Source organism: Pituophis catenifer, unplaced genomic scaffold, assembly GCF_029215685.1.
Source record: "Pituophis catenifer annectens isolate HBS135680 unplaced genomic scaffold, rPitCat1.0.hap2 SCAF_1, whole genome shotgun sequence".
Taxonomy (NCBI): domain Eukaryota; kingdom Metazoa; phylum Chordata; class Lepidosauria; order Squamata; family Colubridae; genus Pituophis; species Pituophis catenifer.
In genome coordinates this window covers 254,922,398-254,946,979 of record NW_027256881.1, presented here as the reverse complement: position 1 = coordinate 254,946,979, position 24,582 = coordinate 254,922,398, and the positions used below count along the sequence as shown (strand labels likewise).

Below are 24,582 nucleotides of genomic sequence, written 5' to 3'. Positions count from 1 at the left end.
CCATCCTTCCAAGGTCGGTAAAATGAGGACCCAAATTGTTGGGGGCAATATGCAAATAGTGCTTACATTGTAAACCACCCAGAGAGTGCTGCAAAGTAGTATATAAGTCTAAATGCTATTGCTATGCTACACTGCAGGGCTATCAAACTCCCGGCCCACGGGCCAAATGCATCATGTACTGGCCATGCCCATGTCTGGTTTAAAGAAGGGTGGAAGTCCCAATACATCATGTGATGCCTATCAGGGTGGCAATTAATCCCATTCCACTTTGGGGTAATTGCACCTTGATTAAAGACGGGACCGTAGCTTTTCCTTGGAGTATATTTTTTTTTAAAAAAAAATAAAACCCGAGATATATTCTAATAAAACACATTTTATTATAAAGAAGTAAAAAAACTATCTTACTAGCTAATGATTACATCTTGGCAGCGTTCCTGCCTTACCGGCAGAAGTTCTGGCAGATGAACAAAGAAAGTTAGAAGAAAGTGAAAGAATGTGGACATGCGCAGTGGTTTAGAGATAAGGTGCCCAGCATCTACCATAAGTCTTAAAATTCAAGCACAGCTGGCAAACACAAAAAACGCAGTGACAATGCCGCTGTGATGACATGAGTTTGACACCTCTGCTATACTGTATGTGTGCCTTGGTTATATTCAAAGCCACTGAAGAAAGGTGTAAGCCTCAGTATGTCAACTGTGAACAAAATTGAACCATTGTCTCCCATTGCATGTTCTAGTTATGCCTGCAGAGAAAGCCTTATGCCAAAAAATGATGCTAGGATAAAAATGTGTGGACAATTTGTTATAATATCATTTATTATCAATCCACTTTATCATATTGTTTCTTTCCCATAATATAGTTTGCATAGCCACAGAGATTAAAAAAAAAAAAAGTTGGAGGGAAGGCCAGCATTTTCTTTCCTGCTAGCTATTCTAGAAATATAGGCTAGTTTGTGTATGGGTTTTGTCCCCAAAGTTTCAAGATAACTTATGCACAAACTAGCCTCCACTACTGATCTAGTTGATTTATTTAATAGTGGGTCTATTTTATGTGTAAACTAGGAGCATTAATACTTTGGATTAACTCAGTTGTACAGAAGTTATTTTGATAAAGAAGAGTTTTAAAAATAAGCTTGCTTCATCTCAAAGTATTTCTTACTAGTTTATTCATTGTAAGTATTTGTTATTTGCTCCATTTCATCCATTTAGCATGACTGCTGCTAAAATTCCACAGTGATTAGAGATTTTCGTTGAATTCTTGGTAACTATTAAAAGTGGATGAAATTGAGATTATTAATTTATGCAGTGTCCAGAATAATGAGCTTGAATGTTCTGTCCTAGTAAGCAAATTGAGATTTGTTTTAAATAATATAAAATTAGTTTCCTAAGATCTTAAAGTGAAGTTAATGAAACAAAATCAATTACTTGTATAGTGGGTACCTCAATGAATGTTTTATAATGTCTGGTTGCAATTGCCTTGCTTTTGCAAATGAAATTCAGGAGTTGAAACATTAAGTCATATAGTTTTGATTTGTCCTATTATTGGCAGATTTTGAGGTAAAATCAGCAGGCTTGTTAATAATACCATAGATCTATGTTTGTTAAAGATATGCATTTCTTATTAGCTGCAGTACATCAATAGTATTTGGAACCTATCTTTGTATCAAGAACTTCAGAGTTTTGAGACATGGAAGCTGGCTAAAATTATTACTGTACATCAGATGAAAGAGAAACCTGCCTATCACTTGTAACAGTAGATTGCTGATATGCACTGCTTGAGTTAGTTTTGACAAATGGATAAATTTGAAGACTTTTGAGAGTTAAATTTGGTTATAATATTTGGTTATTATATAATTTTTCAAACATTGTTTCTTTTTATTGTGTCTGTCATTTGTACCTCTATAGCTATCTGGTTTGGTACAGAAATCAAACAGGATAGATACATATTTCAAAAGATACGACTGTAGAAAAAACACTTGCAACCAGCCGGTCTTCCATTAAGGACCTGTATATTGCACAGGTCAGAAGGAAGCTTAAGAAAATATCTACAGACCCTTCACATCTTGGACTCCTCTCCTTGGGATGCTGCTACAGGATATTGCATGTCAAAGCAACTAGACACAAATATAGTTTTTTATCCCCATGCCAACTCCCACAGCACTGTTTTATGTTTAAGGATATTTACCCATGTAGTAGGGCTATATTATTAATATCCTTCTCATCTTTCCTAGTACCTTCTCCTATTGGTATCTTATGTTTATATTACTTTGTTGTTTGTATGTACACTGAGAGCTTATGCACCAGAGACAAATTCCTCAGGCTTGGCCAATAAAGAATATTCTATTCTATTCTATTCTATTCTATTCTATTCTATTCTATTCTATTCTATTCTATTCTATTCTATTCTATTCTATTCTATCCTACCCTACCCTACCCTACCCTACCCTACCCTACCCTGTTCTATTCTATTCTATTCTATTCTATTCTATTCTATTCTATTCTATTCTATTCTATTCTATTCTATTCTACCCTACCCTACCCTACCCTGTTCTATTCTATTCTATTCTATTCTATTCTATTCTATTCTATTCTATTCTATTCTATTCTATTCTATTCTATTCTATTCTTAATATTAATGTTAGGTATATTCATATTATTGTATGTATGTGTATTTTTTCTTCTGTTCCTTTGATTGATTTTTACACACACACATACACACACACACACACACACAAAGAGAGGTGGGCGGAGGGAGAGATGGAGAAATTAGATGAATTTGACATTAATTTGGCCCTCATATAAAATTAGAGAAAAAGGAAGCAGTGATCATGACATAAAAAAGATTGAATGTTCTTAAATCAGTCTTTGAGTGAGAAATAATTTCTGCTTCTCCGAATTACTATTATGAAATGAAAATCCTGTATTTTTTTTTTTGAATCTTATTCTAACACCTAATAGCAGTTTTCTAGACAAGAGCATAGACAACTTAACATTTTCTGAGAAAATTGGAGGTTCCCTTTGTGAAGTAAAGAAAGCAAACTAATTTTCTCCTCCCCGTCTCCTTTTATTTTAAAAGCTCAGTATTTATGTGATTTTCTTTGTTCTCTGAGACAAGTACACTGAAAGAGATACATGTTAAAGAGGAAATATAAATACAAAGATAGTATTTATAGAACTCGTAAGTCAGGATGAGGTCTAAAGATGGGAAGCCATGGTGATGAGAGGCCTGGTGGAAAAGAAAACATAGGAGAAACAGTTGGAGATATTAGGTACATTTACCCTAGAGAAGAGAAGATTACAGAAAGATATGATAGTTGTCTTCAAGTATTCAAAGATTGTCAAGTAGAGAAGGGGAAGAATTATTAAGAGTTCTTTCAGAAGTAGAACATTTTGTAAGATACCTGCACAAAATCTATTTCTTTAAATGCTACCACAGCTGTTTAATAATGGATTTTCCTCTATAAGCACTTAGCACTTAGACTTATATACCGCTTCACAGTGCTTTTACAGCCCTCTCTAAGCAGTTTACAGAGTCAGCATATTGCCCCCAACAATCTGGGTCCTCATTTTACTGACCTCAGAAGGATGGAAGGCTGAGTCAACCTTGAGCCTGGTGAGATTTGAATTGCCAAACTGCAGCTAGCAGTCAGCTGAAGTAGCCTGCAGTGCTACACTCTAACCACTGCACCACCTCGGTAGAGCCGTGGCACAGTGGTTAGAGTGCAGTACTGCAAGCTACTTCTGCTGATCACCGACTGGCAGCAGTTTGGCAGATCGAATCTCACCAGGCTCAAGGTTGACTTAGCCTTCCATCCTTCCAAGGTGGGTAAAATGAGGACCCAGATTGTTGGGGGCCATATGCTGACATTTGTAAACTGCTCAGAAAGTGCTGTAAAACCCTATGGAGTGGTATATAAACCTAAGTGCTATTGTTACTCTGAAGGGAGCCAAATTGATTAGAGCATTTCAGAAGGAAATATTGGTTGCTACTGTAGAAAAACAAAGAGGTTCTTCAATACGATGAATCAATTTAGCCAATGTAATATACACAGAGAAAAATAATACAATGTGCAATTTAAGCAAATAAATAAGAACATTCTAAAAGAAAAGTAATTAACAAGATTGAATGTTTACAAAGCACAGAGCCAAAAGCTGTGGGAGATTTTGAACTTGCTTGCTCAATGCTGTTTATTCAAGGTTCTATCTGCAGTTCCTTTAAGTAGCAATTTCTTTACTATATTATAATGATAGGATCTAGAGTTTCATGCTAATAAATCACAAACTGTGTATCAGAAATTATCAACCTATGCGTCATTTTAACTGTTTGTATTACTGCTTACTCTCACATCCTTTCACCATGTTCTTTCTATCCTGTGATTGAGAACGGCCTACAAAAGCATTTTTTGTAAAAACTTAAAGACCACTCAAAATAAATGATTATTGGGTCACCATGTGGAATTATAGTACTTTGTTAACAATTAGGAAGAGAAAAAGCTTTCCTAAGGATGTGGTAAGAAGGTAGACTAGCCTGTTTCAAATCTGACATACTGGACAAGGAATTCTAAAACCTGTAATCCAATATATCTGCATTGGGCCAAACTAGGGGGGGAAAGATGCAGTCTCTCTTCCGAAGACTGCTGATAGAGATCTCTCTAAGTAAAACCCATGTATGTCAACTCTGTGGTATGAAATATGTAGGAGTATTTCTTTACAAAATGATTACAATGCTTGTGAATTCTGAACACATCACTGCTATCCTTGCTTGAGCAGACAGGATTTTTTTCATTGCCTAGAGTGTATTTGCCTGGGCACTGAACAGAAAATTGAGAGTGGAATGCCGATTTAAATATTCCATCTCACATTCCAAAGCAACAACTATAGACTGGAGATGGAAAATTGAAACAAGCATGAACTACTCATGAGTGCAGTGCAGGCTAGAGAGTGGAATTCAAATTTCTGCAATCATATTCTTTCAACAAAGATGTCTATGAAAGTCTATGGTTGTGTTCTAAGTATATGTGCTTAGCATAAGTAATATCTTATAGGATCAGTCCTTATTTTAAATCAAACTTAGATGCAAGGGAGGATATTGTTCTGACCTAGGCTTCCCAAGAGCATGAAGCAAACTCCTTGTCCCGACAAAAACAAAACAAAACCCTTTTTATTAAGTTACTGTGAATTCTTCTCATTCACATCCAGCAAAGTCTTTCAAGGGAGAATTTACAATCGCAGACCTTATCTGGCTTGGAGAGCTGCCAGGCCGATATCTTCAAAACTTGGCAAGGAGTCGTGAACCAATTAAGTGAACTAATTGTCTCCTGCAAACTCCACTCCCCTTTCACTCCTCTTTTATTCCCTCTGGGAGGGGCCATTCATCGTCCACCTGTGGCCTTACTCCCAAGTCGACCCTTGTTCTTTAGCTGTTCCCTTCGTCTGGCAACTCTGCGCATGCGCACACTGGGAACAGGCTCCAGCTGTTTGTCTATGTCGCTGATGTCTGACTCCGAAGGTAGCTGATAACTGGCATACCGCCCTGGCCCCCTCTCTGCCGCCGACGCAGAGCCCTCATCAGAGCCTTCCCCAGACTCCAGGACTGGCCCATGTTCCTCCCCAATCTCCTCATTGTCCAAATGTGCTGCCAGCTCTGCTGGCGGGCCACAACAGATATTTAGATGTATAAATCTAGGTGAGATAGGAGGCACATAAGTTTAATAAATAAATAAAAAGAGAACGAAGCTTTTTCAAATTTGTCTTGATCCAAATAGGGAACCATATAGAAATAAATCTGGGCTATCTATCTATCTATCTATCTATCTATCTATCTATCTATCTATCTATCTATCATCTATCTATCTTTGTAAATTTCCAAACTAAAACATATTTTCTTAATCTGAGGCAGTATATTTTTAAATACTAACTATTGGGACAGTTACGGATGTTATTATCTTTGCATCCTGTTTAAAGATTGACCAATTTGTGAGAATAGGAAACTAGTTTATGTGGATCGTTGCTCTCATCTAATAAAATTACTTATAAAGATCAGATGTGTTTTTCCTTTCAGAAGGCAGACTGTATGCATGCAGCATAGTAACACAGAAAAATAATAAGATTTCTGTGTATTACACTGCTGGTGTTGGGCAAACAGCCCTAGAATTTAGTTAGGGCTTTTCAGTGTTTCTGTCAATTGTTTGCAACTCCACCTTGCCTGCATATTAAAAAAAAAAAAAAAAAAAGAATCTGAAAAATCCTGAAAAACAGCAATTCTCTGCCAGCTAATGTTTTCTGCAGAGTCAGAGATCATCTCGTCTTGGGGTAATAGGAATTGGAGTACATAGTTTACAAACCAAATTGAGGTGAAGGGCATAACTTAAGTTACTGTATGTGGTTGTTATAGTCTCAGGCAGAAATATCAGGTTAAAGAAGGCTCAGGTTAAATATTGTCCCTCAAAGTCTATCTCTAGTACTGAATGACCCTACTGAATGTAGGGTATATGTAAATGATGCCCATTTGAGAGCATTTGTCAGAAATGGTATAGGACTGTGATGGCGAACCTATGGCACGAGCGTTGCCCTAGCTCAGCTCCAGCACACATGTGCCCAGCGGCTAGCTGATTTTTGGGCCTTCAGAGCCCACCGGAAGTTGGGAAATAGGCTGTTTCCAGCCTCTGGAGAGCCTCTGGGGGGTTGAGGAAGGCCATTTTGCCCTCCCCAGGCTCCTAGAAAGCCTCTGGAGCATGGGGAGAGTGAAAAACGGGTCCACTGTGCCATCACGTACCAAAAGCGGGGGGAGTGCGGGGAGAGCACACGCATGTGCGCGGGAGGGCGGGGCATGGGTGGGCATTGAATTATGGGTGTGAGCACACACGTGCACGATCCCCCCGCTCTCCCCCCCCCTTTTGGCACACGACAGCAAAAAGGTTAGCCATAACTAGTATAGGATCTCCTACTTGAGCAGGGGGTTGAACTAGAAGTCCTGCAAGGTCCCTTCCATCTTTGTTCTTAAGACAATGATCAAACTAAGAATTAGCTAAGGCTGAACACTTTTAGAAGTTTTTCTAAAGGCTTGAGGCACTTAAAAATACTAAAAATCACCATGTGCTTATCTTTCTATTTGTTTCATGTAAGACAGTGTTTCTCAACCTTGGTGACTTTAAGATGGGTAGACTTCATGTCCCAGAATTGAAGAGTTGAAGTTCACCCATCTTTTAAGTCACCAAGGTAGAGAAACAGTGATGTAACAGATTGTGAGAAAGCTAAAGTTTAGACTGGTTATCTCAGAAAAGGCAGCTCAAATGCCCTGATGCTGAAGAGTGTGCAAAACATGCTTCAAAGACATATTTTTTCTCAAAATGAAAATGAAAATTGAAGCAGGGAAATTATTATCACATTTTTTAAGATTCTGTATTTACCTGAAACTAACATTAAGTAAACTTGACTATAATTCATTTTATTCTTGCTTTCTTGGTCCTGCCAATCAAATAGGGTCTTATCTACCCATTGGCTCACTTTATTCTGCTGTAACGTACCCTTTCAATGAAAGAAAAAATGAAATGGCTTCTGTTTGACATAGACTTCACAATAACAAAGTCATAACAAGAGTTGGAACAATCCGCTCTGAGAGTTTGTCAGTTCTTTAAGATTAGTTAATTTAAACCTAGCTTGCACGAGGGTAAATTGTACCAAGGGTTTATGAGTTATGCTAGGAATGGTAATCTCCAAATAAAATGCTCATTTTAAGAAGCCTATTAGAAACATATGTAAAGCAACACCATTTAAAAGCAGCCATTATGGCTTATATATAGCACTCTAAGCATTGCTAGTTGTTTAAAAAAAAAGCAAATGTTGGCTTTTTCATTGGGCTTTGCTGAAACCCACTCCATGTTCATAACTTAGTGATTTCCACATAATTTACAGTCCTTATGGATACACAACAGCAATAAATCTATCTTTTTCTTCAACATTGATTATCCTAACTATTGGCAGAACAGATAATGAAGCAAAACAAACACAACTCTCCCTGACAAAACAGATTTAATTGTTATACCCTTTGCACAAAAAGCAGTGCTTATTTGAGTTGACTGGTTTCCATGGGGAAAAAAATTTAAAAGGCACAGTCTAAAACAGTGTTGGTGAATCCAGGGGTGGGTTCTATTTACCTTTACTACCTTTTCACAATGGGGCCGCACGCACGCACTCGCTTCGCTTGCGTTCACGTGCGCTCTTCTGCACGTGCACAGAAGCGTTCTGATGACGTCGGGGTCGGTGGGCGGAGCCTCCCGCCAGTTTTACTACCAGTTCTATAGAACCGGTGAGAACCGGGGGCAACCCACCACTGGGTGAATCTTTTTGGCACCAAAAGCTGAAACGGGAACGCGCACACACCGGAAACCGGAAGAACAGCTGCCTAGCACGCGCATGCTCACCAGGTGGCTGCTCTTCCAGTTTCCGGCACTCCCGCGCATGTGAAGACCAGCTGGCCAGTGAGCCGGAACCTGGAAGAGCAACAGGCGACAGCACACGTGCCCAGAGAGATGGCTCTGCATGCCACTTCCAGCACATATGCCATAGGTTCGTCATCACAGGTCTAAAACCATGTCTCAGAGTTTAAAGCTTCAGATTAGCGCAATCTCTCTTTATAAACATCAGTGTTAGAATAGAAATGATCAGTTTAATGGTGCAACTTCCAAAACACTTTTTAAAGCTTTGAAATTTTTTTACAGCTTTTGCAGTCTATCTCTCTTATGTTCATTTAAAGAATTTTTTTGAATTCATTGGAAAAAATGCCGAAGAATCAATTGTGTTACTAAGTTTAACAGTGCCACCTTTTAGATATGTTAACACCATTCCTATATCTCTCTGGAGAAAGTTCTTGTCACTTTTGTCTACAACTGGGATTTATTTTTCTATAGAATTGCCCAGTTAATATCCTCATGATTGGCATTTGACTTCTGTAGAAATGTAGTAATATAAACTTCTCTTGCTAAAACAGTGGAATAGGTTGAGCCAAGTTTTATATAACTTCCTGTGTTGCAGACCACGATCGTTTATGCTACTTAAAGTAGATTTATTGCTAAATAAATTTATTCCTTGGATGCTGTCTAATATGCACTCCTGTATAACAGCAGTACCTCCTTTTGGAAGTTTTATTGATCAGTCTTTGACCTCAAGTAACTTGCAACATAGCTGGTTTGAAGAATCAGTGCTAGATTTGTTTTATAAATCAGGATGTTTGGCTGAAAATGTCTGCTTTGGGAGTGAAAAAGAGACAGAGAAAGATATCTGTTTCATAAAGATGAATGTTGTCTGAAGCAAAAATGGGAAGTGAAAGGATGGTTGCCAGCTTCAGCCTATTTGTTTAAACTCTCCTCTTTTCACAATAGGTATAAATATCTACATTTTATGTTTTCTGGACTGTTTTTAAACACAGGTCTAATTTCAGAATCAGAATTAGAACAGAGTTGGAAGGGACCTTGGAGGTCTTCTAGTCCAGCCCCCTGCTCAAGCTCCTATACCATTTCAGACAAGTGACCGTCCAGTCTCTTTTTAAAAACCTCCAGTGATGAAGCACCTACAACTTCTGAAGGCAAAGCTGTTCCACTGGTTAATTGTCCTCACTGTTAGGAAGTTTCACCTTTATTCCCGGTTGCTTCTCTCCTTGTTTAGTTTCCATCCATTGTTTCTTGCCCTGCCCTCTGGTGCTTTGGAAAATAAATTGACCCCCTCCAGATTGTGGCACCCTCTCAAATACTGGAATGCTGCTATCGTGTCCCTCCTAGTCCTTCTTTTCTCTAGACAAGCCAAACCCAAATCCTGCAACCATTCTTCATTTGTTTTAGTCTCCAGACCTTTAATCATCTTAGTTGCTCTTCTTTGCACTTTTTCCAAAGTCTATATTTCAGATTAGGTCTGTTGCCTTCTCATGCGTTTAAATGTATAGATGTAGTAAAGAACTTACTTGAGTTGGCTAGTGTAATGACAATTCCATGCCCAATGAAAAGAGGAGGCCAACAGGTAAAGGGAACATTTATTTATCAATGTTCATTGGATCCATCCTGCAGAAACAGATATCAGCATTGTTTATAACATTTGTACACATACATAGCACAATGTGTCCATTGCTTACTGGTTTAATGCACATTTTCCCTCTATATAGATAAAGTTTTATTTATTTATTTATTTGGCCTCTCTCATTATTACTATTATTATTTTTCTGATTGGTCACACAGTGAACAATTTAGACTGGATTTGCATTTTTATCCACCTATTGAGTCCTAATCAAGGACTTGGGATAGGCAAATATTGTTGGTATCATCACAGCTATTCCAAGTAACACTTCCTTTTGCAATTGGTTAATGGGAGTTTGGTCAATGCTGATGATATTCAAGTCATGCTCCAGATATTTTGGGATTACACCCAAAGCGCCTATTATTGGTACTATCTTGCTTTCTTTTGCCATAATCTTCTACTTCTATTTGCAGGTTTTTCTATTTTGTGATTTTCTCCAGTTCTTTCTGTTCTCCTCTGTTACCTTCAGGTCCACTATTCAGACATTTTTGTCTTTCTTATCAACAATTGTTAAGATTGAGATGTCATGTGGCAGGTGCTTCTCTGTTTGAATTCTAAAGTCCCAGAGCATTTTAGCTTCTTTATTTTCTATTACTTTTTCTATTTTATGGTTCCACCAGTTCTTTCTTGCAGGCAAATATTATTTCTTGCAGATATTCCAGCTTACCATTGTTACTCCTTTATCATGTGGTTATCCCAAAGGTTCTTGTTTCAAGAGGCAACTGGACTTTCTGGTTTTTCTTCGAAGATGTTTCACTTCTCATCCAAGAAGCTTCTTGATCTCTGATGGATGGTGGGGAATGGAAGAATTTATACTCCTTGCAGACAGCTGGTCATTTGTATTCTTTTAGCAAGTTGTTAAGGCCACCTTGAGGTTTATCTGTGTTGTCAGGATCACCTGAGTGGTGAAAATAGGCATGGAGCATTCTTGGAACTGTAGACTGGAGATAGATGATACCATATCCCTCCCCCGCTGTTGAGAGAGAGCTGTTCAATTTTGATTTAGATGGCCTCTTTGATCCCTCTTTCAAACCAGTGGTCCTCTCTGTCCAAAATGTGGACTTTCCTGTCTACAAAAGAATGTCCTTTGTCTTTTAAATGCAAATGGACTGCTGATTCTTGTCCTGATGGGTTTGTTCTCCTATGTTGTGTCATGCATTTATGAAGTGGTTGTTTTGTTTCCCCAATCTACAGATCTGCACATGGCTCACTGCATTGTACTGCATATGCCACTTTGCTCAGTTTGTGTCTGGGTGTTTTACCCTTGGGATGGACAAGCTTCTGCCTTAGTGTATTCTTGGGTTTAAAGTGTGCACGTATGTTGTGTTGACAAGATGCTCCTGAGTTTCTCCGCTATTCCTGCAACATATAGAATGATGACATTGATTCGTTTATTGTTCTCTGTGTTGTTTGTTATGGAGGAGTTCCTCTAGACTCTTTTTTGAGATTTGATGAATGCCCACTTAAGATAGCCACACGTTCTGATGACCAGCTGTCTGCAAGGAGTATAAATCCTTCCATTCCCCACCATCCAGTCAGAGCTGAAGAAGCTTCTTGGATGAGAAGCGAAGCGTCTTCAAAGAAAAATCAGAAAGTCCAGTTGCCTCTTGAAAAAAGCACTTTCGGGACAGTGATGATCTGGATGTCTGAGAATTTCCAGAGACATTTATCATGCAGTTGTTTATAGTTATCTTCTTGCAGCAGCTGACTACTGTAGATGGTCCAATGTTTCTTCAGCTTCTTTGCAGAGGCAGCATTTGCTATCTGTTGCTTTCTTTTCAATTCTAGATTGGTATGCATTTGTTCTTAAGACTTGGTCTTCTGCAACCAGAATTAGCCCCTGTTATCGCTTTCTTCATCTTTCCTACTCTTGCCCATTGCCAGTTCTTTTTATTATCTGCTTTGCCAGCTATTTTTTGTATGTATTGTCCATGTAATATTTTGCCTTGCCATGTCTCTTTTCTCTTCTTCATTTTCATTTCTTTTTTTCACCCTTCTCCATCTCCTTTATCCAAGCTGCATTTTATTGTATTTCTTTGTGATATCCCATAGGTATACCTAAAATTGCATTGTTTCTTCTTTATCAGTTGTTGGCTGATTCATTGCAGTCTCTCCATTGATGGATACGTAGAAACATTTCTGGTCCAGCTGAAATTGGAGATTCTGCCAATAATGTGCAATTTGATCTTAATAGCTACTGATTTTCTTGGCTATGACTGTTACTTTTCTATTTTCCAGTGCTGCAAGTTATTATTTCCAGAATTGGTTCATTCTTTTTTAGATATCCTCTGCTTGTTGGACTTGATCTTTAATAACAGATCATTACTGTTTTCAATCCCTGTATATTTGTGACAAATAGTTTCCAGTAGTTCTGCAGCTGCTGGCCCTGTTTGCTCAGCCAACAGTTGTGAATTCTGTAACTCATTTGTCTCCTGATGTTCAGAAACTCCAACTCCTAGTACAGTACTTGTTGACCTGAACAATGATTTGATTGCACACAATCCATCCATCCATCCATCCATCAATCAACTAATCAATATTGTCTAGTACAGTTGACTGATTGGTCTGCTAAGATATAAAAAAAATGACTAAGTAATACAATATATGTGTGGCATGGACTGTTATTTGCACACCTGGATCAGCATACATTACACCTCTGCTCTCTGAGTTTCATTGGTTGCCAGTTTACTTCTGGGTTCAGTTCAGGATGCTTGTTATGATCTATAAAGCTGAGCAAAGTATGAAGCCAAGTTATTTGAAGGACTGCCTCTCCCCAGTTACATCTACTCATCCCACCAGGTCTGTCAGAAAATGCATGTTATGGATACTGTCTACCAAAAAATGTCATCCAACAAGTCCCTTTCTGTTGCAGCATCCACCATTTAGAACAGGGGTGTCAAACTCAAGGCCCGGGGGCCAAATCCGCCCGTGGAGTGCTTAGATATGGCCCACAAGGCCACCATGGAAACAGCAAAGGATCAGCCCGCAGTGCCTCTGCCAGCAAAAATGGAGTTCGGGAGGGCCATATTTGCTGGCAGAGGGTTGCAGGAAGCCGAAAATGGAGCTCAGGAGCCTGTTTTCGCTGGAAGAGCACTCAGGCCACCACAGGCACCTCGGACACAAGTGACGAGCTGGCCATGCCCACCCTGGCCAAACCCACTCTGGCCCCCCAAAGTCAAACACCACCCTGATGCGGCCCTCAATGAAATCGAGTTTGACACCCCTGATTTAGAATATCATTCTTCCTGAAGTACAGTGTCTCCTGCCCTGCTAGATTTTGGAAGGCCCTTAGCACACGGTTTTGCCATTGCACTTTGGGATCCAGAGGTGGTATGGAGTCTGTCAGTTCTATTGTTAGCAATAGTATAGGCTGTACTCTGCTGCAAGTTAAGTGTTATGGATTTATAATGTTTTGATCGTTTTTAGCAGTTTTTATTGTAGTTGCTTTTTAGTATATATTTTGTTTTGTTTTTTATTGTGAGAGCCACCATAAGTCATGTTTGTGAGATAGGCAGCTATATCAGTAGTGAATTCCACTTACCTTCATTACCAGTTCAGAACTGTGAGCATGCGCAGGATGCTTCTGCGCATGCACAGAACCTTCTGCACATGCGCAGAGCATCCATGATGATGTCTGGGTGGGTGGGCGGAGCCTCCCACTGCCGCCACTGCCGGTTTGCCTGAACCAGGGAGAATTGATAGAAACCCACCCCTGAGCTGTATATATCAACTAAAAATGTATTTATGGTCATTATTTGTGGTATCCATGCGTCTGAAGAATTCAGAAGCATATTTATTTATTTATTTATTTATTTATTTATTTATTTATTTATTTATTTATTTAATCAAATTTATATGCCACCCTTCTCCCGAAGGACTCGGGGCGGCTCACAAAAATAAAAAGCATTGCACAATAAAATAATAAATTAATTTTAGTTAATTAAAATACTCCAATTAAAACCCTTAGAAAAACTAAAAACTAAAAAACTCCCAGCAGATCAGGTGATTTGTTTAAGGAGCCACGTCTTCAGGTCCCTACAGAAAGAGCAGAGATCGGGGGCCGTGCAGAGCCTGGTGGGTAAACCATTCCAGAGGGTCGGCGTGCCCACAGAGAAACATACCAGAGAGTTTTATTCAAAGAAAAGATGAAATGAAATATACTTTGTTTTCATACTTTGAATGAAAAAGCAGCACATAGGAGAGAATGAATTAGTCTGAGTCATTTGGGAAGAAGCCATCATCTTATCTAATACGCTTTCCGCTTGCTGACCTTATTCTGTGGGCAGGAATGAAGAATGGATACAAATATTAAACTGCACTGTAAGCTTAGGACTGTTAGAGTTAGTTCAGCATTTTCAGAGTCACTTTGTGGTATGAATACTTTGTTAGTGATCTGTAGCATCGGTACAATTTGACCTGAATCGACCTGGATATTGATGAGCCATTCAAACTTTGCAATAGTACATAGTTTTTGTTGAAAACTATTTTTTTGACAAAGGATTTGATACAGGATTTTGGCTCCAGTGTATTAGTTGTGTGCAAATTGGAATGTGTGACTGCCCTATGTTTACTGTGATCTTTTCCTGAAGCAAGAGGGGAAGTATGTGAATTGTTGTTTTCTAGACTTGATTTAATATGGCTCAGTGGCTAAGATGCTGAGCTTGTCGATCGAAAGGTCGGCAGTTCAGCGGTTCAAATCCCTAGTGCCATGTAATGGGGTGGGCTCAGGGGAGGAACAGGCTCAGGCTCAACCCATCCAAGTCCGAGTGGCTGTGGTTTCCGACGTCCCGATATAGTCAGTTGACGCCATCACTGACTATTGGGGGCGAATCATTGGCCCCCACGGAGAGGGCTCGCAACTTGGGCGTCCTCCTGGATTCACGGCTGTCTTTAGAAGAGCATTTGACGGCCGTGACCGGGAGGATTTTTCATCAGGTTCGCCTGATTCTCCAGTTGCGTCCCTTTCTGGATCGGGACTCGTTACGCACGGTCACTCATGTCCTCGTCACCTCCCGCCTGGACTATTGTAATGGTCTCTACATGGGGCTCCCCTTGAGGAGCACCCAGAGGCTCCAACTGGCGCAGAGTGCAGCCGCACGGGTGGTAATGGGAGCGACATGGCGCTCCCATGTAACACCTCTCCTGCGTGAGCTGCACTGGCTCCCGGTGGTCTTCCGGGTGCGCTTCAAGGTTTTGGTTACCACCTTTAAAGCGCTCCATGGCTTAGGACCTGGTTATCTACAGGACCGCCTACTACCACCAATAGCCTCCCACCGGCCAGTACGCTCTCATAGAGAGGGACTCCTCCGGGTGCCGTCAGCCAAACAGTGTCGACTGGCGGCCCCTAGGGGGAGAGCCTTCTCTGTGGGGGCACCTACCATCTGGAATGAGCTCCCCCCGGAGATACGGAGGATCCCGGATCTGCGCTCCTTCCGCCGTGCTGTGTAGACCTTTTTATTCCATCAGGCGGGCTTGGCCTAATCTCTCCCTTTTTAAATATGTAAATTTTAATCTGTTTTTAAATTATTGGGGTGTTTTAATCTGTCTGGGCCAAAATGATTTAATTTGATTTTATTCTGGTTTTAAATTTTTTGTATCTATGTATTTTATTGTTGGCTGTTCACCGCCCTGAGTCCTTCGGGAGTAGGGCGGTATACAAATCAAATAAACTAACTAACTAACTAACTTGTCCCAGCTTCTGCCAACCTATCAGTTCAAAAGCACGTAAAAAATGCAAGTAGAAAAATAGGGACCACCTTTGGTGGGAAGGTAACAGCGTTCCGTGCACCTTTGCCATTTAGTCGTGCCGGCCACATGACCACGGAGATGTCTTCAGACAGCGCTGGCTCTTTGGCTTTGAAACGGAGATGAGCACCGCCCACTAGAGTCGGGAATGACTAGCACATATGTGCGAGGAGAACCTTTATCTTTACCTTTAGACTTGATTTCTTCTGCAAATGTAAAGTCCCAGTTTAGCAGAGAATTGTAGGGAATTTGAAGGACATCTAGTCAGACTCTCAGCTTAGTGCTTGCTATGAACTGAAGAGTGCAACTGATTAAAAACACCTCCAAACTAGATATCTTGGTTGTCTTCCCCTGAATATAGTCCAAGTTTTTAATGTCAATCTACAATGTGCTCCTGATATTACAAGAGGAAAAATTTTAGAGAATTCTAATGCATAAAAAGCAGTAGATAAAGAGTGCTTCTTACCTAAATCAAGAAAGAGGGAAGCTTGGAAGGAGGAGAATTTGCCAATAAAAGTTAAACCATTGCTCTGGAATTGCATTCCTGGCCAATGCAATATAAAAGATTCTCTACTTTTTTTTATTTAACAAGGTAGATGGTGCAGACAGTTCAGCACAGGTATAGTTTGTATGAACAATATCTGCACTAAGCTAAAGTGAGATAACCTTGGCTGAATATGTCTGCTCCATATTAAAATCAAAGAGGCTGTGAAAGACAAGCTGGTTAGCTGTGGAATTGCTTATCTTGCTTGGAACGCCCGTCAAAGCACGCTGGTGTTATTTTGTGCTACATTGCATTTACAATGCATGCTTTCATTTTCAAAACAGCAGGCATTTTTCTGTGTACTTTTCTAAATAAATTCATTATCACCATCATAGTCATCATCATTTTAATGACGTGCCTGTCGAATAGGCCAGCCTGGTTAACTTCCTGCCCCCAGTTTTCATCCAGAAGTGAAATGGAGCTGATCTTCATAGCAGAATTCCACAACAAATTAAGCATGCTACCGATTTAGGACAACTGAAAGCCAACATATTTGTCTCTTGTTGGAGGTGTGGGTGGGAGGATGAAGGAACCCCTACAGAAGTGCCATTATTGGCAAAACATGTTTTCTTCATTTTTATTTTTAATTTTCTTCATATTTATTTATAATGTGAATCTGTTGTTTGGACCTATGGATGAATTGCTAGGGGAAGCAGAGAAGATCTAAAAATTCCACAAAAAGATGAAATATGAAAACATTTCATATTTTCAGACACAGTGTAGAATTACTAAAACTGGCTATTTTGTCTGTGCCAGAGAAGAGCTTGCTAATATTTGGTGATCTCTTGAGTTTTGTATTTTCTTGGGAGAAATGCATACATATATGTATAAGGATAGTTTGGGAGGCAGTGAACATGTTTGGAGTTTTGACAACATACCATGTAGTGTCACAAAATGCCTTCTCTGGGGGAGAGTTTCCTGATATGCAAATGACTGCTGTTACCATTGATAAAATAGTCCATTACCAAATTGCTGAAGTTGCTCCTTGTTATTGGCTCTATCTGAAGCAATTGAAAGAGGAGCTTTGTCAAGCATTTGAGGACAAAGTTCGCTGTGGCTGCCATCTTGATTTTTTTAACTTCTCTCCAAACATCTCTAGGTCTTTGGCTGCCTCCATATGTATTTTCAGGTAATCTTCAACCCAGTGGTGAAATCCAAATTCTTTTACTACCGGTTCTGTGGGTGTGGCTTGGTGGGCGTGGTGTAGTGTAGTGTGGCTTGGTAGGTGTGGCTTGGTGGATGTGGCAAGGGAAGGATACTGCAAAATCTCCATTTCCACCTCACTCTGGGGCCAACCAGAGGTGGTATTTGCCGGTTCTCTGAACTACTCAAAATTTCTGCTACCGGTTCTCCAGAACCTGTCAGAACCTGTTGGATTTCACCCCTGCTTCAACCTAAAACCACAATTGAACCTAAAAATTTCCATTCTTGCTTAGCAAGAGAAATGTTAAGTGAATTTGACTCATTTTATGACCTTTCTTGCCACAGTTGTTAAGTGAATCACTGAACTTGTTAAGTGAATAACATGGCTGTTATGTGAATCTGGCTTCCCTATTGACTTTGCTTGTCAGAAGGTTGCAAAAGCTGATCACATGACTTCCGGACACTGTAACCATCATAAATATGAATCAGTTGCCAAGTATCTGAATTTTGATCATATGACCACAGGGATGCTGTGACAGCCGTAAATGTGAAAAATTGTCATTTTCTTCATTGCTGTTGCAACTTCAAACAGTCACTAAATGTATGGTTATAAATTGAGGACTACCTGTATTACAGAAAGTCTCTGGTCATCTTTTTTTTTCTTAATTGTATTTGAGATGTGTGAATTTAGGGTGTTTGCAGGAGCTGAAGCCTTTACACTGTATTTTGTGTACTGTTTTTCGCCTCTGCAGCTGGGAAAATTAGGCTGTTTCTTTTAGAATATATACCTCATGGAAGATTTATAAAGATCCTTCAAGTGGCTTACACCATAGCATTAGACCACGAATCCACAATAAATAAAATTGAAAGCCCCTTAACACAGCATGGCCATTCCAAAGAGCAAACCACAACACAACAATGAAAAGAAAAACAACGTGCAAGCAGCAGGTAGCATAGCAATTAAAAGCTCATCATATCCCCACAAATGTTTGCTGGAATGAGAAATAGAAGAGAACTGCTGCTTCTAAAATAGAGCAAAAGAGATAGCTGATCAAGGTGGCAATTTCCAAACACCAGTATTGCTCTGTTGGGAATGTTATTCTTTGTCCGTTTGACAAGGTGTACAAACAAATGAGATAACCTGATGACTGAACATCTTGAAAAATTAAATGCTTGCTGTGATTAGAGTCACTGCTCTAATTTGAATCTTGATGTGTCTGATGTCTAGGTCCAAAAATGCTGTTCGTGAGCGTTATGCTAAGACCTGGGAAATCCGAAGAACTATTTAAATAAATTAATTTCTTCTACAGTCCGAAAAAAACTTGAAAAATTTCTGAATGGAACTACACACATCTTCTCTCATTCATTATTTATTGTGTCCCTGGATTAGACTGACAGCTCCGGTTTTATACCCTGTCTCCGCAGCACTGGCCTCATCTTATCCTCAGGCTGCTATTGAGGCAACCTTATCCTGTTGTTTTCCAACACCTGCCAGCTAGAAAAACAGCGCAGAGGGAGCCTGTCAAGCTCATAATTATGCTGGCAGCTTTTCTATCACCGTAAAGAGGCTGGATTGTACTAAGGATTGCTCTTTGAAAGAGCTCTACATGAGTCCCAACCCACCACTGGATGGCCATCTTAACAGTGGGTTACACTTCTGGGCTGCAATATTTTATTCTCTCAACAACCTCTTGACCTGTACAACTGCCTTGCTGCATGTTTTCATGCTGCATAACAATCCGTTTATATATGGAGAAACTATAAACACCTGTTAACATACTGAAAGATTTAGTAGTGGTCTAGGATGTGTGCTTCTGGATTAAACCAACAAGCAGCAACAGAACAATATTTGTCTTAATAAAAAATAATGTTGAGAGTAGGAAAGAGAAGAAAACACAATTATCTAGCTATGTAAGAGCCCTATTTTCCCACCACCGTGTTGTAGCCTGTCAGTGGCCGGTGCACCTAGTAGCGACACATTCCAACAGCGAGGAGGCTGGTGTGATGCTGTGCCAGCAGCCTGTGCAGCTGGTACTCGAGTCAGACAATGAGGAGGCTGGAGAAGATGTGGTGCCAGAGGCAGGGATTCAGCCAGGGCCTTCAGAACCTCCAGAAGCTCCCATAAGTGAAGAGGAAGAAAAGGAGGAGCCTCTTCTAGATGCACGAGCGCACAGAGCTGCCAAAAGGCAGGAGTGGCTCCTCAGGAGGAGGTCTCCTTGAGAGTAAGGCTTGGGGTTAATTGGCCACTCCCCTAGCTTATTTAAGGAAGGATGACGACTGAGGCAATTTGCAGGAAACAACTTTGTTCATATTCCTTTGCGTCTTGATTCCAGAAACATCTGATCAGCTCTTGCTCCTTTCTTGTCAGTTTTCCTGCAAATTGCTTCTCGGCATTCTGCAAACCACAGTAAGATTACAGCTATCTGAAATACTGTGTTTCAGAATTGAATTATTATTCTTTGGATTCTTGTCGACTGTTAATGAAGTTAAATTAACAGGTTTAGAAAAGACATTAGTAGTCCTTAAGAAAACTCATTAGTAGTCCTTAATTAGTAAACTAAGGTTTGTATGGACTTCGTGTGTGCTGCATTCTTTGGGGTCCATAGCTGGGGCAGAACACATCGTCAGCAGTGGGTTTCACATTTTGTTACCACTGGTTCGCTGTGTGTGCATGCGCGCGCCTCACATGCATGCGCCCGGCCTTCCACACATGCACTTTGCTCACACGCGGGTCTTCCACACATGTGCCCGGCCTCAAAAACATGCCTAAATAGGACAGCATAGAGGCGGGTGGGCAGAGCCACCCATGATTTCCGCTACCAGTTTGCCCGAACCGGTCTGAACTAGCTGAATAACACCTCTGGCCACCATGGTCATTGTGATAACTATAACCCTTCCTAAAAGAGCAGTTTCAGACAAGAATGGGGAAAGGTGACAGGGCTGTAGATTCCTCTGTATGAGGTGCTGTGTGGTTCAAGAGTCTCCTTGATTGTATTCAATACCTACATTAAGGCACTTGGTGACGTTATTTACCAATATGAGATCAAGTGTTGCCAGTGCTTTAGATGTCAACCAGGGTCGATAAAATGATGATGTTAAAATGTGCTTGGAGGCAGAGGTGGGTTTCAGCAGGTTCTGACCAGTTCTGGAGAACCAGTAAATACCACCTCTGACTGGCCCCGCCCACATCTATTCTCTGCCTCCCAAGTCCCAGCTGATTGGGAGGAAATGAGGATTTTGCAGTAACCTTCCCCTGGAGGGGGGAAGGAATGGAGATTTTGCAATATCCTTCCCCTGCCATGCCCACCAAGCCACACCCACCAAGCCATGGCACACCCACTAAGCCCCACCCACAGAACTGGTAGTAAAAAAAATTGTAATCCACCACTGCTTGGAGGAAGTTTGGGCCTGAAGGAAGATGAGCAGGCTGAGCCTTAATCCCAGAAGACGAATTAGCTTCATGTAGTGGTATGTGTGAATGACCTTGGGAGGCAGGAGGAAGACTTGCATTTTAGGCAACAGTCTAATAAGAGGCTGGAAGTGAGGAAAAAGCATGAAAAGTGTTTATGAAGGTTTTCTGGACTCTCCCTAGTTTTCCAGAAAACAAAGAGAAAGGTCAGGGGAGGCATACTTTCAGTGTTGCAGAATTCTGTTAATGTAATCTTATAACAAAATAGGATTAGTTCATCTGGGTATGCTTCTTTTCTGGTCTGCTTCACAAGGCTGACTATAAGCTATCAGATTCTGAAGTAAAACTGTCTTTAGTTCTGGATGGATTGCATGTATATATATATATATATGTCTTTGGTTATTCGGGTCTTCTCCCATGTAAAATTGGAAGTGTCTTGGCGACGTTTCGACGAAGTCTCATTCGTCATCTTCAGGCTGGTGTTCTCGGTTTCGTGCTTCCAGGAGCAATGGGAGAAGACCCGAATAACCAAAGACCTACATACAAACATCCGCGTCCACCCGCACGGACGTCATGACGTCGCTTTTTGCGACATATTCTTACATTACATTTAGTTTCTAGTTGAAATTTATAAGACGGGGTAATGCTGTGCCATTGAATTGGTGTTTATTGGAGGTTTGTCCAGGTAGTAGCCAGGAGTCAAAATGGATTCAAAGTTATCTCCCACTAAAGAACTCGACCCTTTAATTAATGACTCACGTCAGGTAGTAAGTAGCACTTAGCCGATGGCTGATCTCAGAAAGGTGGGACAGAATCAGGGGTGAAATGCTCCCGGTTCGGACCGGATCGCCCGATTTGGTAGCAATGGCAGCGGGTGGTTCAGAGAACTGGTAGCAAAAATCTCTGTAGCCACCCCCTCCCACCATGCCCAGCTGAGCCACACAATCATCAGAGGCTTTTTTTTTTTTTTACTTTTAAAAGCATTTTTTCTACAACCTCTTCCAATGAAAAAATGCTTTTAAAAGTAAAAAAATAAAAAGCCTCTGATGATTGTGTGGCTCAGCTGGGATCGTCAGAGACTTTTCAAAGCATTTTTTTCTGCAACCTCTTGGCTGAAGAGGTGGTAAAAAAAATGCTTTGAAAAGTCTCTGATGATCCCAGCTGAGTTGCCTGATCAGCAGAGGCTTTTCAAAGCATTAGAAAAAATGCTTTGAAAAGTTAAAAAAAAAAAGTTGGCCACTCCCATCCAGTCACATTACCCCCACCACCAAGCCACGCCCACAAAACCAGTAGTAACAAATTTTACATTTCACCCCTGGAAAGAATCATGAACTGGAAACCACAATGAAATTAGACCCAAATATTTCCTATATTGTTGTCAGAAAACTACATGGATGTTATTCATAGATTTGCAAGGGCTGAAGCTATGTGGCAAGAACTAGTGGGCTTCAGATCAGAGAGAACCATTGCATAAACATTAAGCAAGTGTTTCAGCCTCAAGGTTGCGAAAAGAATATCTGACTCAATCTGCTGACTCAGAAAGGCTGAAAGAAAAATCTTAGGAATTGAGTGTGTGTGTGTGTTTGTATGGGTTTCTACACATGACTTGATCTTTTCCGTAATAATGATACATTGATAATTATCTATATAAAATAAAGGGCATTTGCTTTTATTTACATCAGTAGAATCAATTTTAAAATAAGAACAAAAATGAAAATTTATTTATTTCATTACAAGCTTGATGAATCCACTTGTATTTAATCCTGGCAGAAATAAAATATTGTAGTTCTCATTTCTGTCTTCCATGGATATAATTTCTCAGTGTGAATGTTAAAATGACCTATCTGGATGGTAAACAAGCTCTCGATCCATTTTACTTTGGGTCTCTTCTTGGTCGTCTCTTGAGTGTTTTTTAGGCCCCAACAGCTCTTCAGTCTATATGCCAAATGATCATAATCAACAGGATCAGACTTCCTGGAGTAGGTTGCTTGCTTGCTGCACATACTAAAAATCATTATGTGTTGTCACTTTATAAAAATCAGTTTAGCTAAGTATAGACAGATTTAGATTTCTACTGGAGGGTTTTTGTGCTAATTAACATGAGATTGATTGCATCACCAGCAACGTCCACATATACGCTTGCAGTATGTTGATCCGGTATGTCAAAAGATCTTACAGTTCTTGAAATAAATTATGAGGAATGACTCAACTTGTGACATGTGAAGTCATAATAAAGACTTGCATCTGAATAACATCTCAGTGATTATCCATGACCTGACACAGATCTTGCATTTCAAGCCCCTTCCGCACTCCCCCACTTTTTAAAAATATATCAACCCTTTCTGATAGCTCATCCACAGGGGATTGAAGCATACTTTTTTTTTTCCTCATCTTTTCTTACAGTGAAATGCACGGAGGGATGAGTTTAGAAGGTGATAATATCTGCTTATATAATTTACTTTTTGAAATAATAGTTTTATAATTTTTAAAAATTAGGTATCTTGGTTCTTTATTCAGCAGTGGGAAATGTAGTGTGGAAGCAAAACCCCTCTGAATTTTCCTGATTAGAGAAGGCTTCAAAGGGAATGCAAATTGTACCTGCTTTTGCTTCTCAAATACTCTAATCTAATAATTGATCTTGTGAATATATAACACTGTGGATATTTCTTTATTCTGAATTGATTGGTCATGCCATCCAGCAGTGAGCCTTTCATCTTTTCTTGCCTTGCTCATTTTTCCAGTTATTTTGATTGCCTTTAAATAGCTTTCGTCAAAATGACCTCCATTTTAAAAATGGACATCAATGTATCTAATGCCTACATTATTGCATTTCATGAAACCTTTCTTAAGAAAATCTATGGGATTTCTAGAAAATTAAAATTTTATCCCATATTGAATATTAATTACCTACATTCCCTGGTTAAATTAAAAAGTATTTGATCAGATTGCTAGATAATTTTAACACAAAGATTGCTACACCATTACTCTAGATCCAAGATTCACCTTGTGGCAAGGTGCTGCAAATTAACTCAATAAATAAATAAATAATAGCAATAGTAATAGCACTTAGATTTATATACTGCTCCATACTGTTTTACAGCACCCTCTGAATGGTTTATAATGTCAGCATATTGCCACCAACAATCTGGATCCTCATTTTACCGACCTCAGAAGCATGGAAGGTTGAGTCAACCTAGATCCGGTCAGGATCAAAGTCCTAGAAGTGGGCAGAGTTAGCCTGCAATACTGCCTTCTAACCCTTGGGCCATCATGGCTCATAATAAAGTACAACGCATTCCTAGTAAACCATAAAATTTGCATTAAGTAACCATTTTAAATTCTGACTAAAATGGATTTCCTTACATCAATGCATTTGTTTTTGTTTTTTTACAGAAGCACCATTGAAACCAGAGGAAAATCCTGCAGATGCATTCATTGATTCATCCCTCTTTGCTCATTGGGGCCAGGATTTGAGCCCTGAGAACCAACGAACTGCCCTTAAACAGTTCCAGTATTATGGTTACAATGCTTATCTGAGTGATCGCTTGCCACTGGACAGACCCTTGCCTGACTTTAGACCTACTGGGTAAGGAGCAACTTTTGGAAGTCACTTGATATATTTTATCTAAAGAAGGAAGTAAAAATGGCCTAGATAACATTCTATTTTAATGGAAGTT

At 39.9% G+C, this 24,582-nt stretch overlaps 1 protein-coding gene across 1 annotated transcript in view; it reads left to right on the top strand.

The window, feature by feature from the left end:
* The window catches only part of GALNT18 (polypeptide N-acetylgalactosaminyltransferase 18), a 346,717-nt gene that overhangs the window by 177,217 nt on the left and 144,918 nt on the right, over positions 1 to 24,582 (top strand). The window contains exon 2 of the mRNA XM_070957483.1: positions 24,299 to 24,491. Within this exon, the coding sequence (XP_070813584.1) occupies positions 24,299 to 24,491 (193 nt within the window). The remainder of the gene's footprint in view (positions 1 to 24,298; positions 24,492 to 24,582) is intronic.